General features: G+C 29.3%; 1 protein-coding gene across 1 annotated transcript; it reads right to left on the bottom strand.

The window, feature by feature from the left end:
- Positions 1-3270: 3270 nt before the first annotated feature.
- LOC136078824 (uncharacterized) lies at positions 3271-4784 on the bottom strand. Its single transcript, XM_065794639.1, has 2 exons — positions 4595-4784; positions 3271-4076 (listed from the first exon to the last, which is right to left on the bottom strand). The coding sequence occupies exons 1-2, from the start codon at positions 4782-4784 to the stop codon at positions 3271-3273; spliced, it is 996 nt and encodes a 331-aa protein (XP_065650711.1).
- Between the last annotated feature and the right edge of the window lie 14523 nt (positions 4785-19307).

The raw sequence follows: 19307 nt of genomic DNA, 5'->3' as shown, positions 1-19307 counted from the left end.
ATATATATATATAAATATATATATATACGTATTTATATATATATATATATATATATATATATATATATATATATATATATATATATATATATATATATATATATACATATATATGTATGTGTGTGTGATTTTTCAAATTGCTAATTTGTTTTTTGTAAATATTCTTAACATTTAACAACAGTTAAGCAAATAAGTTTTATTTACGCTTATGGTACTTCTATACGATTAGAAAACTTTTTTCTAAAGCGCATTAAAACAAATAAAGCATTTTAATATTACTATTTTTAAATATTAAATCTTTTGTAAGTTTTGTATTCTCACTAGAAAACTTTATATAAATTGTTTAAATAAGACACTTTTATCAACAATAATCAATGACAATAAAAAATAGTCAGGGTCGCAATTTGATAAAGTCGCTAATAATCTCAGAAAGCCTTGGTTTTCATACAACCAACTTTATGTAGCATGTTCCAGAACCAAGTCATTTGATAATGTTTTCTTTAAACTTGATAAGTTTGTATAAAAAGATGTCATTGAACAAATATTTCACAAATGTTGTAATTGTAAATGTTTTTAATTTATAGTTTTTGACAAATATTTTTATGTGACATATGATGTGGTAATGTGTGTTTATATGTGTTATATAAGGCTATATGGTTTTATATTTTGTTAGTGTTTCTATGCGTGTGTTGTTTGTAGTTAAAATATGTACATTAAACTCTGAATAACTTAATAACTTTAATAACTTAAACTAATTTTAAATTTTCATTTAAGCTTTTATTTATGGATTATACTCCCAATAACTCTAACATTCTCTTTAAGGTTCCTTTTAGGTTTTATTAATTTAAAGTTTACTATAATATGTAATGTTATTTGTTAATTTTTTATTTTAATTTATTTGTTATTGCTTTTTGTGTTGATAGATGACTTACTTTCACGTCGGTGTCTTTAGTTTAAAGTGATCATTGGGTAGTTTCGTTGCTAAAACTGACTCCATATAATCATTCACTAAAAGCTAAGGATTCACTTTTCCCAAAAAAAAAACAATGGTTTTTTTGAAAGGAGTTGTTAATCCATATTTGCAAAAATAAATCTTAAAACTTTCTCAAAAGAAAAACATCCTGATTTTCGAAAGTTCCTACATAGCAGAATTTAAAAAATGTTCTTTATGTTGATTGTATAAAAGCTGAAACGAAGTTTGATAATCTTCATAATCATACACTAAAAGATATATAACAATAAAACAATACTTTAATTTAAATTGTTTTTATAATTATTTCAAATTTTTATGTTGAGTATATTATTTTTTTGATATATTTTTTAAAAGTTTATATTTTTTTATTATTTCAATAAAAGTATGTTTTTTCGTTTCTGAAGTAAATTTCTTAACTTTTTATCTTTTGAATTGTTGTTTTGAATGGAAATATTGGCCATTTTAGCTTTGTTTTTTGATTTCGTTATTTTTTTATATGTGAATAGAAACCGTTTATACTTTTATCACGTTTTGTACGATCTAGACTGTTACCATTTGCATTAAGTATCGAACTTGGCCACAAATAACAGGTTAACTAATATATTTGCCTTATTCGCAGTAAATACAATTTAGATCCGTTGTTTTTTTGCCATTTACTAAAACAAATTGAAGAGACTAAATTAAGAACAACATTGGAAATAGTCGGGTGTGGAGCATACTTACCACTACCCGTATACGGGTCATGATAGATAGAATATAGCTAACTTTTTTAATTTAAAAAAATTTTCTTCGTAAAATAATTTTTTAAATGTTCACCAATATTAAAACAGAAAATGAGAATAATATCAGAGAAAATTCAAGTATTTAGTAATCTTTACTTGATTTAGTATTCATTGTTTGAAAAATGAAAATACGAAATTTAAAATAAAAAGAAGAACATCAGGTGAAGGTATAACGTTTTTAAACCGCAAAAAGATTTACATCCAGAAAACATGCAGAAATGTTAATTATTACTTTAATGAGAGAAGCTAGCAATGTTCAAACTTAAAGTTGGGAAAATACAATAAAGTCTAAAAAAAAAATTTTAAGCTTTTCTCATTTCGGTTAGTGAGTTAGCAACAAACTTGACGCAATACAACAAATACAAATATTAGTTTTTAAAAAGATAAATATGTAATACAAAATAGCGATGTTAGATTATTAATAACTGTGATTTTTAATCACACTTATTATTGGGCTTGTTCTTAAAAAGTTTGTACTTGCATTATTTTGCTGTAATGTTAGTAACCAATAATTTTTGCGAATAAACAGAACTACTCATAAAGTTTCCTTCAACTTCTACTAATTCTTACACTTTAAATTATATTTATTTGTTCATAATACTAAGTTGTCTATCAGGAGTGATATCAAAACAATATTTTAGGTATGGTGGGTGTCATCAACAGTTTGCTAATTGCTTAAAGCAAAAATCATAATCCGGTTACTTTTGTTGCGATAATATAATGCTTTTAAAAATTAGTAAGTTTTCTTTATTTTTGAAGGCTTAAAGAACTGACAGAAATAATATGTAGGCTTGAATATTGTCATTTATTATCTGTAAACCATTTTACAATATTTTATAGAATTATTTTCAGTATCTAAAATTTTTTTCTTTTTAAGCTGAACGTTTTTTTGGTAATTTAAAGTAGAGTGATATTTTTGAAAAACTCATCCATTATGCTTTTTAATCTACGTTACCCGTTCATATGCCAGTAACTACACTTCTTATATATATATATAACCCAATGATTTAAAATGCAGAGCCGAATATCAAATAACAAAAATGATTTTTTATATCTATTGTGTTCTGCCGAGAAACTTCATATGACATACCAAGGTCTTGTTTGTTATCTTTATTAAAATGATTGCAGGAGTTATTAAGCTTGTGACAAATTCCAAACATAGAAGAATACCTTGAAGTTTTTAAAAACTTTAATAGATTGGTAATGTATATCAGCAGGGCCGGATTAGGCCTTTTTAGTGCCCAAGGTACAAACCCACATCGGTGCCCGGGGCCCCTGAATTTTCGCTGACTGTGACCGCTGGTATGTTCAATATTATGCAAAGAAAACAGTTGTTAACATATATGTTTATAGTATGTACTACTATCACTCATATAAAACCTACAATAAAGTTTTTCTGTATTAAAATTATTAGTTAATAAGTTTTGAAATAATAATAGACAAACTGTATTTTTTATTAGATAAAAAAATCAAAAAGATATTGTCAAATACATTTTAAAGTTTTTTTTTTCTAGATTAACATCTACCAAAGTCTTTGAGTAAATCGTCAAAGTTATTTTTGCGTGAGTATATTGTTATAGTTAATTTTAACATATCTGCCTCAATCATAAGCAGAGATAACGAATCGAGCCTTTCTTGTTTCATTGTTGATCTACTTGGATTTTTTGTACGTTTCAACTGAGAATAAGAACTCTTAATTGAACAGTTAGTAACCATTAATGTTAAAAATATGTGGAAGGTGATTTCAACATTTGGAAAGGCACACTCAATATTGTCTCTAACTGCTAGTTGGTACAATTCTCCATGATTAAGCGTGTTGTTTTTTGATGCACCTGGAAACTTGTGTCGAATATATAAATGAAACTGTTGTAGTTCAGTATATAAATTATTGTTCAGATCTTTAGGATAAGAATTTATTAGTTCTTCACAACACTGAGATGTTTGTGACAATGATTCATCGACCAAACAAGAAAAGCGAACTGCTGCATCATTATATTCTTGTCTTTGTCTACTCATTTCTGTCTCAAGTTCGTCAACAATGGCGTAGAATGCAGATATAAGAAATTTGTCTCTGGCATTCAAAGATACTTCAGGGACATCACCATCATTGAACACTGTCTTTAGTTTACGATTACGGGTGAAAAATGACTTATAATCTACACCTGGTGCCATTACTTTTGCACCTTCTTTAAATCTTTCAAATTCATTCCTAGATTTATGCAAATGATCTGCTAGTGAAGAATACAAATCAGCACACGTTTTTAAGTTCACATGCTGTTTTTGGAGAGCCTGACTAACCCTGTGAAAATGCTGTAATATCTCTTTTTAAAAAACAAGCATGAAAACAAATTCTAATTCTTGCATCTTCTTTGCAATGTTTTCTGCTTCTCTTCTGGTGTCTCCTTTCTGTGACTGACCTTCTTGTGTACATTCTAATGCTTTTAAAATCTGAGGATGAGACTTTAGGATAACTTCAGTTGCAACAGCATATGTGCATCCCAGTTGGTATCGGAAAATGACTTTACCAGCGTTTCATTCACAAGTTTTTCAGAATCTTCCATCGGTTGGTTGAAGCTGAGAAAAAGTATAGATCAGTTGCACTGTACGGAAAAAGTTTACTGCCTCTTAACAGGAGTCAACGGCACTTCTGTCTACAAGATTTAGTGAATGGGCAGCACAGGGTATGTATATAGTAAACTCATTTTCCTCTAGAATATTTTTTGCATGCCGTTGTAGCACCCGGACATATTAGCTGCATTATTGTGGGATTGACCTCTGCATTTCAAAAAATCAATATTGTAAACTTCATTTAAGTACTGCAGCACTTGCTTAGCCATACCTTCACCAGTGTGATTTTGCAACTCCAAGAAAGTCAAAAAGCGTTCAATGAGCTCTTCATCTGCTACATATCGAAGAACAACGCTTAATTGATCTATATGTGAAATATCGGGTGTTGATTCTACTGACAAGTTGAAATAACCAGAAGCCTTTACCTCATTTACAATTACTTCACGGACTTTTTTGAACATAATTTCAATCAGTTCAATCAAAAATGGAACAAACTGACTGACCAACTCTAGCAGCCCTAAATAATTTCCATTTTGTAAAGATCCAAATTTTTCATTTGTTTCTTTAAAAGCCAGACCATTATACTATACTCTTCATTTATTTGCTCTTCTAACTTTTGTAGTAAACCGGAGCCTTGTCTACGAGTTAGGTATACTAACATGCAGTTTTTATGAGTAGCGCTTTGTTCGTGATTATCAATATATATGTTATTTTTCCAGTCACTGAACCCATTTTTATCAGCAAAATTTGTGGAACCTGTAGATGCAAAAAGTTTACAAACAAAGCAGTACACAGATCCCGTGGATGTTGAATACAATAACCACTCAAACTAAATAACTTGTTAATTTTCTGCTCGTAGCTTTCACAACAGAAACATTGTGCTCTTTTTCTTTAGCTTGTTTTCTCTTTTGTGCACCACTTAACTAATAACGTTTCACTTTGGGATCTGAAATTAAAAAAAGTTTGAGAAAAGATGTAAATAAAAATGATTAAATGATATAAAACGAAAATGTAATTTACATAAAAATTAAAAAATTATGCAAAATAAGGCTTTAAAACAACAAACTAAAGGTGTAAGCTCCTATAAATAATTCCTTAATATCAGAATCAATAAAAATGATAAAACAAATGATAAAACAGATATAATAATAGTTTCATGTTGTTAATAAAAAATATCCTCAAGTGAAGACGTTAAATCGCAAAAAAAAAAAGTAATTAAAGTGCGAAAAAAATAATTAGTTAAAAAAAGAAAAATAGAGACAACCTGCTCATTCATAGCTTAATTTTTAAGCATTCAAGATTTTACCAAACTTGTATGTGAATTTTTATTATAATGTATTTATTCATTTTCATAGCACTTGTTCTTTTTTCAGTTGTTTCTGGACTTAAATTTGTTTAAAAAAAAATATTTCTTGAGGACTTGTGGTACTTGGTGCCCAAACGCTTGGTGCCCTAGGTAAATGCCTTGTTTGCCTAATGGTTAATCCAGGCCTGTATATCAGTATTGTTGAACCCAAGTTCAATTTTTAACAAAAGTTGGTTTTCAACAACCTAAACTTATGGTTTTTTTATCAATAGCTATTTTAAGTGTTAAATTTGTTTGTTCAAGATTTACATATAATAATTGAAGTCTTGTGTATCAATCTTATGACAATATTTTCATATTGATTCAAGTATTGCTTATGTTTGCCTTTAAACTGATCGTTTCTGCAGCATATATTTTGGCTTTTGAAATATTTGATTTCTTCAGAATTCATTCTTTTTCATTTTCATTCAAGGATTTCAAAAGAATAACAGTTTGCTTGATTTTAAAACTGATGCTTTATCCAATTGTTTTGCGCATAATATGTTTTAGCTGTAATGGTCTACGAATTTTGCGTAAACATACATGTAAACGTTCTTTGTGGGCTCTTGGTGTTGATGTGAATTTTAAAAACTAAAATGTTGCCTAATTTATTTAAAGTATTAAAAATCTTATAACAGTTTTTCTTTTTTTAAAACTTAAGCATATTTTGTTTTGTTGTAGTTATTTGATGTTGAACTTATCATTGGTCAAAATTTCATTTTGATCAATGATAAGTGGTAAAGTAATTAATTTATGGATAATGTCGTTGCAAATAATACACACACAAAAATGCACGTGAGGTTTTAATATGTCTTTTAATATGTCTTTTAGTATTTTTAATATCTTCTAGTTTAAGATTCAATGTTAGTGGAGAGGTAAAAGTCTAGATTGCATGTTATTTATTGTGTCTCTAATTCAAATATTTTCACCATAAATATTTATAAACCTTCCACTTAACTTTTTATTTTTATTTTTATTCCTTTGTTTGCTTAAAAGCAAATATATTTAGTTTATATATTTTGTGTTTGTTACTGTATTTTTATTTTATATTTTGTTCATTTTTATTATATAATTTATTAGGTTAAGGTCTCAATTTAGTTCAGTATTGAAACTATTTTCAAAATTTCCTATTATTCAAAGGCATCTATAACACATTTTTTTAAGGATGCATAATTGGGTCGTTATTATTGATTTGGATTTTAAAAAATTCTGTTCCGGCTAGATATTTTGTTGAAAAAACACTACTGTATCCTAGGCTTTCTCCGCATATTCGGCATAATGTTTTTAGTTTTGTTTCATGAGACTCGTTCATTTTTACGTGTTTTTTTTTATTGCCTCAAATATTAGATTTAATGTTCAGTGTTTTTGCTTCTAAAAATGTAACCGGACGCTAATTACTATAAAGGTAAAAGCTATTACTATAAAGTTAACAATTTAAAGGTAAAACCCTCTTTTTTTAATGTATAAAGCTTTAAAGCATAAAACTTATAATAAACGCCTAATTATTCTGTTTTAGTAGTGTAGATAAATATAAAACAATTCCGACTTTCCTGCGTATTTTATCTCATAAAAATCAATTAATTTAAAAGTTTCCAGTGTAATATATTTTCCTTGGCTACATATTTAACAATTTATAAATTGAGATCTGGTATACACCTTTATAGTAACGATATAACCTTTTTTTTTTAGATTACGGCAGTGGTCGGCAAACGTTTTAGCAAAAGAGCCAAATATGAACATTACAATAATCTAAAACAAAAATGGAGCCAAATATGATTGTTTGGTAAACTTAACATTACACACTTTTTTTACATAAGTTTCATTCTTAAAAATATTTATTGCGAATAAGTGCTTGCATTTCTTTGTCAGGTTTGTTTGTTGCTGTTTTTAATTTTAGGTATGATTCCAAGCTCTCATCAATAAGACGATTTCTCAGTTTACTCTTGATAATGTTTATGCTTGAAAAAGATTGTTCGCTTATATATGTAGAACCAAAAGGGAAATAACAGCAAACGCGAGCTTTTTTAGCTGATCGTAAGAGTCAGGAATACTGTTCAAACGTTGAAAATGATCATGCCTTCTTTCTCAAGGTCATTCAAAGCAGAACACTTGTGTAGTTAACTAGTATCACATTTTTCTTCTCCAATATTTCTAATTCAACACAAAGATGTTCAAATTTAGAGCGTCATATCTCCTTGTTTTATAAATCCAGCAATTGTATTTCAAAGCTACCAAATTTCAATTTCAAAAGGAGTAAATATCAATTCGGTTATCGTAGCATTAAGAGGATTTTTGACAAATGCTAAAGTTGATCTGCTGTTTTTAAATTCCTGAAAACTGCTGAGAAATGCTTCCCTCATATTTAAAATTATTGTTTTAAAATAGTGTTTATCAATAGTGGAATTATTTTCTTGACGATGCTTCAGCAAGCTCAGAAAATGAAACAATGTTTCCCTTTTGAAATCCTGGGCAAAAATAGATAATTTGTTTTCGAATGTTATTACTTCTTCTAACATCGAAAAAATTTGGTTTCTTTTCCCTTGTAGTGAACGATTAAGCTGATTTAAATAAGCCGTAACGTCTACCATAAAATAAAAGTTTTAGATCCACTGTTCGTCTGTTAGTTCTGGATATTGAATGCCCTTTTCAAGGAAAAATGCTTTAATTTCCTAGAAAAGGGACCTAAAACGTTTTAAAACGTTCCCTCTTAATAACCAACGTACCTACTTATGAAGCAGAAGATCGGTGTATTCATTTTCCATTTCAAATAAAAGTTCTTTGAATTGGTGATGATTAAGAACTCTGGCTATAATGGAGTTAATAATTGTAATCACTAATTCCATAACTTTACAAATTTCATCCAGAATGTTTGCGCACAAAGTGTTTCTTGGTGAATGATACGATGGTAAACAAGTATCTCGTGATTTATTTTTTCTTTTAAAATAGCAAAAAACCCTTTTCTTACGCCGATCATACTTTTGTCCCCATCTGTCGAAATCGACACAATTTTATCGAGGGGTATATAATGTTTATCCATACACTTAATTGCACCGTTTGCGATGTCTTCTCCACGCGTCTTACCCTTGCGTGGCAATAATCCTAAAAGTTCTTAATTAGGGACCGAAATCTTACAAAAAGTAAAACTTGCGCTGTATTTTTTGTCACAAGACTCGTCAACTCCTATTGACAAAGCCGAAATCAATTTCAGATCTTCGATATGCTGGGTCGTTATATTCAAACACATTTAAACTGTTCTATCATTGATGGTTTTGGCAGACAATGATACTTCTTTAATTCTTTTCAGAATATCTGCTTTGTTCTTAAAATCCCGAAACAGCTCTTCAGATGCATTTATAAAAACAACTTTTTATGTACTCGCCGTCTCACAGTGGGATGAAATCTCGATTTCGTGGCCAAAGTCAAATTTTTGAGTTTTATATTTTCGTCTTTTTACGTTCAGATCTTGTTTACAGATAGTCCTGGATCAAAATTCCGAACAGGGCAGGTATATACTTGCTCAAGGGTGGCCTGGGCGTCAGTTGACATTTAGCCTCCGTTCGGTACGCGCTAAACAAGTGGACACGTCGAAAAATTCTTGCCTGTTTTAAAGTGCTGTTAAACTGAAGAAACTATTTCAATTGGAATTCGGCATAATGGAATCACTTTCTGGAGGCATGCAGAATATATGGTTATGCACTGTTATTGCTAATTTTAATTTTTTTTATATTTAAATCGCGCGACAAGTAAACATAAAAAATTGTAAATTTTTTATCTGAAATCGATTTTCTAATGTCGTTTTAAAAATTTAACCGCGGTTATCCACCTTCTTTTGACAAGGAACTGATCGCGTATAGTGTTAAACATAACATATTAAAAAACTGGCTGCCATTGAGTGCCATTTTAATAATGAAACTAGTTTTTATGGAGGAATGCGTGGTGCGACATTAAACTATGTTAATAGATTAATGTCGCACCACGCATTAATGGTCATGGAAATTAGTGAATTAACATTATTTAATAGCACTAATTACATTTTAATGCAATAATTTTTTATTTTAAATATATGCTTTAAAAGTTACTTCTCATTCCGTTTTATAATAATCTCAAAGTTTTATAAAATAGTCCTCAAAGAACTTTCAGCAGTTATTACTGTATTTTTTTTTACAGAGTCTTCCAAGTCTTCAAATATGGAATTTTCAAGAAAAGATATATTCTTTATGGTGAAAGACAGTTTAAAAAATGAATATAAATTCATCATTGATGTTTTGACAGATGCAATTTTCAAAAAAACGGAACATGTGATACAAGTAGGCGATGATAAAATGTCATTATCCCGGTTATTTTCAAATTTTCGATTGAGACAGAGAGCAGCAGGAAGATGAAAAAAATTTTTTCTGAAAAAAAATGGAGGATGGTTGAAGGGCATCGTACAATTTTCAAAATTGTCCAATACTGAATGCACAACACCTGAGAAGATTGTGAAGAGTGATAATAAAAAGGAATATGTGGGCGACCTTCGCTTCTTTCCTTTGCTTCATCTAGTGAAAGATCAAAGAGGCAAAAGAATCAAGAAGTACGTTCTACTTTTTCTACAGAAGAATTGGCATATGCTGCTCAAATGAGTTTAACGACTTCTGGTCAAGTATATGCTGTTCAAGTTGTTAAAGATGTCATATTAACAACTCCACCAAGAGCCTCAAAATATACATCCGCTGCTAGTTCACAAAATGAAGTACCTTTAACCCCAGATGAAGCACTTTCTTTAATGATCGAGAAAGGAGAATCAAAGCACTCTTATCAACTATCAAGAAATGTAGCTAGAGCACATAAATGCAAATTATACCCATCATACCTTGAAGTAGAAAAAGCAAAAAAACGTTGTTATTCATCAGTTGTGTACACAACTGTTAGTGAGTCGTGCGCACAAATTGAACTACAGGCTTTACTTGATCATACCACATCTAGAATTATATAACTTCAGGCTGATGTCATTGATACTCTAAATCCGGAAATTTTGAAAAAATTAGTACTTTACTGTAAATGGGAATGTGATGGAAGCAGCGGTCAAAGTGTTTATAAACAAAAACTTACTGAGACTGGAAAATCTGATGAAAGCATTTTTTTTTACTTCTCTTGTACCTTTACAATTAATACACAACAACCACGAGACGGTTGAAGCAACTATTGTGTGGAAAAATCTTAGACCATCATCTCCGCGATTCTGCAGACCAATACGATTGCAGTTTGTACATGAAGGGGTACAGTCATCATTGAAAGAAGTTACCGACATTGAACTGCAGATTGAGGGTCTTGCATCATATGCTAATGAGCAAAATGGAAAATCCATTTCAGTAACTTATTGTATGTCATTTATGATGATAGACGGTAAAGTCTGTAATGCAGTAACTGATACCACTTCTACACAACGCTGCTTCCTGTGCAAAGCTTTCTCTAAAGAATTTAATGAAATCAACAACATTATAAAAATGGACATTACAGCAGATAATTTAAAATTTGGCATATCTAAATTGCATGCATGGATTCGTTTTTTCGAGTGCTGTTTGCATCTGTCGTATAAGCTAACAACTGAAAAGTGGCAAGCTCGTCGAGAGGAAGATAAAAAGAATGTGAAAATACGTAAGGAAGAAATACAGACTCAATTTAGTATAAAACTGGGGCTTATCATTGATCGACCAAAGCCAGGATATGGAAGCTCTAACGATGGAAATACAGCGCGCCGCTTTTTTCAAAATGCTGCTATATCTGCTAAAATAACAGAAGTCGATGAAAAATTAATTCACCGATTTCATGTTATTTTGCAGTTAATTTCGAGCGGGTTTGATATAGATGATGAAAAATTCAAAGACTATTGTGTAAATACCGCCCATTTAATTGTTGCTTTATATCCGTGGTATTACATGCCTACATCTGTACATAAACTGCTGATCCATGGAGCAGAAATGAAAAAGTATGCCCTTTTACCAATTAGACAACTTTCTGAAGTTGCCCAAGAGTCACGCAATAAGGACATTAAAAACTTCAGATTACATCATTCAAGAAAATGCTCAAGAGAATCGAATATGAGAGACATTTTTAATAGGCTCTTATTAACATCAGATCCATTTCTCTCGAGCATCAGGAAATTTCTCCAGAGACCCGTAAAATCTCTATATCAAGAAGCTATACAATTGTTAAAACAACCTGAAGTCACCAGACAAGAGACAAGGGACAATTTAGATTTAGATACAAGTGGTTCAACATCAGATTCCGAATCGAATGATTCGAACATTGATGAATATGACATACGTGATTTTGTTACTAGGATTAAAGAAACAATTTTTTTACATATATGTGAATTAATCCTTTATTAATTTATAAAAAAATAATAAAATTAAAATTACAAATTTCTGTTTTTTTATTATTGTATAAATTTGAAAATAATTTTGCAATGTTTTTGCTTTAATTTAACTCCTGAATCATTAACAATGACCTTGAAAACCAAACTACATGAGATATCATATTTTCAACGTATGAGCAGTTTTGGCCGCCATATTAGAGCCGCCATTTTGAATTTTTTAAATCTGACCTCAGATTCCTAATCAGCGACCTCGAAAACCCTTACGTAGGTAATTTGGGAATTTTGGCCACAAAATCAGGATTTCGTCCTACTGTGCGTCTGTACGGTTTCCCTCTCTTAGCAATCTCAAAGCTAAAAACAAAATTTGCCATATTAATATTGTTGGAAGATTGCATTCAGTTACAAAACACAAAATTTAACGACTTTTGACTCTTCTGAAGTTTCTCAATTGCTTTCTTCCCTGCATATAGAAAGGAATTCTAATGATGCATATTTTTTAAGAATTTCCCCCCATCTCCATTAATATTTATCATAATAAATTGAGTAATTGCAAATCCAGAAACAAAGGTTTTGAATTCTAACTATTTGACTTAATTTCTAAAATCATAGGATTACTGTTACCATGCTTACTTTTAATATTCATCACACATAAAATGAAAAATGTACGTAAAACCCGCGAGATATTTGTTTAATTTTCTTTAAATCAATATTATATCAAAAGACTTGCTTCAATTATTTGCGATAATCATTTCAAAAAATATTGTCTAATAAGTGACATTTGTTTTGACAAATATTTTTTTAATTTTATTACAATGTTTCCACAGCGATGTTTCCTATGATACACTATCTCTATCCCTTATAAACTATTTAACTAAAAGTATACATAGGGCAATAGGTACGTGCCTATCAAGACCTATGTATACTTGAAAATAAAAGAGCTCTTCATATAGCAGTTGTAGTAAAATCGTATAAAATACCTGTGAGATGTACAGCTAGATTGAAAAATACAACAACTTTTTAATAAGAAAGGACAACGGCAGACACGGTAAAAACGACAAAACTGTTCACACTGCAACTGCTGGTCTGCTTGAGGTACCTTGATATCACACAAGAGTACACCGAAAATATACGAACAATTTCAGCCGGTAGCTCGTACATGGTTTGTGTTTACGTTTACGAATACTAATAAAATTGAACTCGATGTTCGTTAAGTATTTTTACAACAATATAATATCCTTGATTTATAAAAAATGATGTATGATGTAATTTCTTTCTCATCAAGTTTTTTTAAATGAAAATATTATTACGTTTTTCGTGGATATTTGTGCCGCAGCCGCACTTTAGAAGCCAAAGAGCATACGGCTCCGGAGCCCCACTTTGCTGACCACTGGGTTACGGTTAAAGAACATTACAAGAAAAATCAAAATTACGATAATGACGTTGTTTTTGAAGTTACGCATGCGCCTAATATATGTCTGCAAATGCTTGAAGTTTAACTATCGTGTTCAAACAAGGTTAATAAAAAGTTTGTTTTGATTGTAGTAACATTACATATAAGTGTTTTCTATGCTTACCTTCGGTGATATGTCTTAGAGAACAGTCTGGTGCGGAAGGAAAGTCCCTTAACCGGCTAAAGAAAAGATAGGATCGGGAAGACAAAATACGCACTTCTTTCTATGCAAAATCTCTTGCAGATCTTGTTACTAGTGCAAATAATTCTTCTGTTGGCTCTGAATCTATTGTTACTTTGGAAATCTTGAGTTTCCTATAATGTTTTATAAAGGGTATATAGGGCTTGTTTTTCAAAATAAAACTTGTTTACCGTTCCTTTTCTTTAACCTTTTTTCTTCTTTCTTAAATCTTGTTTCCCTTTCCTTTTCTTTCACTTTTCGCATCACGTAGGCATTTGAAAATATTGCATTTGAAGACCATATTTTACTTCATAACATAAAAAAACATTTTTAATTGATAAACTAACAAAAAAGTATTATGTGAAATTAGGAGAAGTTCCGTGAAAAAATAAAAATTAATGCTACCAATCTGTTTAATCAATTTGTATAAAAATGTTCTAAGCACTAATTGGTTTATGTTATTATATTTATAATACTGTTTATGTTTTTTACTTTTTTTATTTGAAAATAGTTATAACTTAAACAATACTAGAACTATAGGATATTTGACACTTAATAGACACGATAAACTTATGAAACTTTTAAGAATATGCCATATTGCTCTATGCATAAGTTGTTAAGATGTAGGTATTACAACTGAAAGTGTAAAAGTTTTATTGTTAAGAGACACATTGGTTGTGTCTCTCTTCTTCTTAGCTTAACCCACCCCCACCCACCTCCCTCATTTAAAAAAAATTTTCCCGCCGGCAATTAATGCTAGTAAAGAAATTGAAATTAATTAAAAACTAATTTATTTTGATTACGCCGTTTACAACATTTAATTACGGAATTGTTAAATAGAGAGCCTCTCAATATGTGTTCTATTTTAAATATTGTATTCATTTTCAAGACTTGGATCTAATAATACTTATTCAAAGGAACACCGAGTATATGAGTCGTTTATTTAGAAGAGGCTTAAGACATCTTTTCAAAAAATCAAGTTATTGATAACAATGATTACAATGTAACGGTATGTTGTCAATTTGAAATAATTTAAACTAATTTTATTGGAAATTTTATTTGAAATTATTTAATTATACAGTTGCGTCCTTAAGTTTGCCGACAGGTAAAAAAAAAAGAATTTTCGGAATCATACTTGCACATACTTCACTAAAACCAACTTATATATTATACGAATGTTTTCAAGTTTACATCTATGTTTTAAACAAATAATGACTATCTAATTAAACTTTTAAAATTGGTATGTAAATCGACGATTTTTGATAAAATCAAAAATAGACCGACAAAGTGTTTTTTTGCTAATGGTACAAATATTTCAACAATATTTAATCACAAGTATATAAAAGCAAAATCACATTAGGATTTTGTAGGATATCCTTTACAATCAATAATTTTTTGCCATCTATCAGGCAGGGTCAACTAAATGAATGCAAACATCAATAGGAAGTGAGTCCCGTATTTCCTTGATTTTAATAAATAAATCAGCATTTTTATCATCATCGTTTAAACGCTTGATTCCTTACATATGAAGGTGAATTTGTACCCATAGATGTTCTACGGAAAAATTTGACCGTAAATGGCTATTTTAATCACTTGACTTAAATGGGATTTAAGTCAAGTGATCGGAATCGACACTTTAAAATATATACTTTACTCTTTTTAAAAAGCTATAAAACCGAATTGGCTGTAGTTTGTTGGTTGGCTGTATGTTCCTGTTGCTATATCAATCCTCGAGGCATTTTATCTTTTGCTTTAAGTAACGCTTACGTATGTTTTTGTACTTTTCTTGATTCATAGTCTCAATAATTCTATGGAGCGGACCGACTCCATCCCGTCTAAAACACCTCTAAACCATTACATTACCTCCTTCATGACTTACGGTAGGAAGTTGGTATTTAGGATCGTATCTTGTACCTACTGGACGTCGAACATACCTGATTCCATCTGATCGGAGCAGCATAAACATGCTTTTGTAACTAAAAATATCTTTGACCATTGTTAACTAATCCACTTTAGATGCTCTGATGCAAGTTCCTTTCGGGCCTTTTAAGCAAAGAAACGGCTTTTTACCTGGATGTCATCCAAATAAATTAGCGTGAAGTAAACGATGTTTTATAATAGAAATATTACAATTCATTCCATAGAAACGTCTCGTACATTTATATCGAAAGCTGTCATTTTCTTTCAGATTTTTTTTGTTAAGTATCGCAACCTTGTAAACGGAATGACGTGCTGTTTTGCGTGACCTTCCTGAATAATTTATATTCTTTGTAGACATTGTAAGCTCATATATCTTTATAATTTTAAACTGATCTTAAGATCTTAAGAATTTTTTTACTGGTGATGAGATACATTTCTTAGATCCCATGACCTCAATCACTTATAAATATAGTTCGTAAATTATATCCACATTGTAATTTTTTATTAAATCAACAAGTTAGCAATTTTGTGGGATAAATTTTAAAAGGTTCAGTTGCCCGCAAACTTTTGAATTTATCAAAAATCATTATTTTTTAAATCAATTTTAAATCGGTAATTAAATAATCATTATTTGTTTAAAAATAGTTGTTAATCTGAAAACCTTTTAGTTGGTATATAGAATAATGGCTTGAGTGGTGTATGCGCTAAAATATTAGCAAAATTTTTTATACCTGTCCGCAAACTCTTGGACGCTTCTGTATTTGTAAAAATTTCACAAATAAAGAGATACCATTACATTGTAATCATTGTTATCAATAACTTGATTTTTTTTTTAAAAGGTGACTTATGCCACTTTAAAAAAAACGGCGCATATATATATATATACATGTAGATAAAAACGTGAAATTTGACATTGATTTTAATTTAATGAGTGTTACCAAACGAATTAAAAGACTTCAATCTTTATCTGACGTTAAAATTCCTGAAAATTTATATTTTTTAAAATCTTATCATAACAAATCAACATTAACGCAACTAAAGAAGAGTATAAACCAGTAAGAAGAAAAGATCGCGGGCTTAAAAACAAAACAGGAAAAAAAATTTTCAACAGAAAAACTAGATATAGCAAGACTGCTAGAACTTTACTAAAAGAAATTAAAATGAAAAAACGATATGGACTTAAATTAGATCAATCAGGCGATAGATTTAGTGAGTGGGGATTGTCAAGTGAGAGAGGAGACTTCAGTCGATTAGGTAAATATTGTTGAGTTTTTAAACACTATTTATTCATCTAAAAAAGTTTCCAAAAGTGAAACGAAAAGACATGCGAAAAAATTTTAGTTTTAGAGCTAGAATATGTGTTCCAAATATGTATCATAGAAAAGATATGAATGATAGTGAAATGATTAATTGGATTAAAAAAATTACAGAGAGAAATAATGCGGTTAAAATGATATAATGTGATTTGCTAAACGATCAAAAACAATTTCAAATAAAATATGTTAACTAAAACTACGTATGTTTTGAATTAAAACAATTTGTAATAAAATGCTTTCGCACAATGCCTATATTGAATCATAAATAAAAATTGTCACTCAAAAAAAACAAATTAGATAAAAATTTAAGTTATCTAGAGTTAAAACTGACACCCATTTTGCACATCAAACAGTGGTTCAGCAAGCTTTAACTTCTTTTAAAAACAATATGTGAACTGCTACTAGAAAAAAAAAATGTATTCTTTAGAAGAATTTTTAAATTATAACAAAAATGTAAAAGTTTCCAAATTATTTTCATTACTTATTTATTCGAATTTACTAATGAAAACATTTGATAAATAAAGCAAAGTTTTTATTAGTTGTTGATTTTATTAAATATAAATATACACTACCGTAGATTTCCCTAATTCCAAACAAACTCGCCTATGTTAAATAACTGCGCAAGTTGAATAACTCCGCTTGTTTTTTGAATTTTAAATTAACTTTTTAACCTAAACTGAATAGAACCATATCAAGCAACAAGTATGTTTATAATGAAAATGTTGTTAACTTTTAATTTTAAAAAGTGAAGTTTTTGTTCGGAATTGCAACACATGTTTCTTATTCCGAACGTACATATCAATTCCCCAAAAATAGCATTCAATTTCAATAAATAAATAGTTTATTAATTTAAATTAATAAATAGTTTATTAATTTAAATTAATAAATAGTTTGTTAATTTAAATTAATAAACTATTTATTAATTTAAATTGTTTATTATTTTAAATTAATAAACTACTTAATAATTTAAAAAGTATTTATTAATTTAATTTTAAAAAGTTTATTAAGCTAGAGGTCTACTAGCGTAGACCTCTAGCTTAGAGTTAAGTGAAAAGATTTTTAAAATTACTTTTAAATGTTATTGTAAGGGTATTATATTGGTACAGGGTGTGCATTATCTATTTACAGTGTTATTCAAAATTATAATCACTTGTATTCAAAGTTATAATCACTTGTATTCAAACTTATAATCGCATCTATTCAAAATTATAATCAGATCTATTCAAAACTATAATCAGATCTATTCAAAATTATAATCCACTTGTATTCAAAATTATAGTCACATATATTCAAAATTATTGACAATTTTTATTAAAACTTAATAAAATTTTAAATAAAAAAATTATATTACTGATTTAATTAAATGAATTGTTCACCGTTTTGAGGCTTTTCAACCCATCTTCTCATATTTTCATAAAATCCATGGCATTGTAATGAATAATCATTATCAGATGATGCCACCGAATCTAAGCACAGTTCAATTGTTAATGTTGGATTTGCTATTCGTATTGCACAATATCTTGATTTAAACATTGAAAAAAATTCTTCAATTGGATTCAATTCAGGAGAATAAGGCACAATAAATTTAAATGGAATATTAAGAGAACTTAATACTCTTTGAACTTCATGAGTTTTATGAATTCTGGCATTATCCGTAATTAAAATGCTATTCGGGTGCGATGCGAAATATGGAGCCAACACTGAAATAAAATTAATAAATTCAGTTCCATTATAAGAGCCTGTTCTATATTTATAACCAATGATCCCATTATAATCAATAGCACATTATTAACCGATTTATTTCCTGGAACACCAACAAAGGCTTTTATATTCAGAGGTGAATAACCATATCTTCTTTTCGTATGCTAATTAAAACCAGTTTCATCAAGAAACACGAGATTTTTATTCCCGATTCTTGATATCTCGGCTGCATAGATAATTCTTGCGTTGATTTTTTCTATATCTTTTCTTTCAATTGGAATCAAAGAGAGTCTTTTTTGACTCATCTCTATCTTTTTAACTTTTCTTGATATAGATGGTTGTGATATTATAACACCATTTACATCATGTATGAGAGTTTTTAACTCATTTTGTGTTATTGAATTATCAATTAAAATGGAATTGTATAATAGTTGTTCAATTGGATCAAAAACTCTTCTTTTATTAAGACAAGTTGCTTTAAGTTTTTCACCAGATGATACAAACGCAACTCCATCTTCATATTTTTTAATTATTTTTCCAACCGCCCTGGTGCAGAGATTTACGGTATTTGAAATCTGTTTGATAGTATATCTTTTGCTTTCTTGCATATTTATAACCATATTATAAATTTCTTTCGTTACTTGCTTTCTTGCTTTTCTTACCATCACGGAAGTAATAAAATTTTCATGAATTTCAAGGCGATTATAATATTG

The sequence above is a fragment of the Hydra vulgaris genome, chromosome 03 (assembly GCF_038396675.1).
Source record: "Hydra vulgaris chromosome 03, alternate assembly HydraT2T_AEP".
In the NCBI taxonomy this organism is placed as follows: domain Eukaryota; kingdom Metazoa; phylum Cnidaria; class Hydrozoa; order Anthoathecata; family Hydridae; genus Hydra; species Hydra vulgaris.
The sequence above is the reverse complement of the archived record's forward strand: the minus strand, read 5'-3'. Positions and strand labels throughout refer to the sequence as shown.

Coding starts and splice junctions, on each gene's coding strand:
- LOC136078824 (XM_065794639.1), bottom strand. CDS start 4,784: ATGTTCAAAAAAGTCCGTGAAGTAATTGTAAATGAGGTAAAGGCTTCT. Junction 4,077..4,594: donor GCAAAATCACACTGGTGAAG/GTATGGCTAAGC, acceptor TTTTTTAAAAAG/AGATATTACAGCATTTTCAC.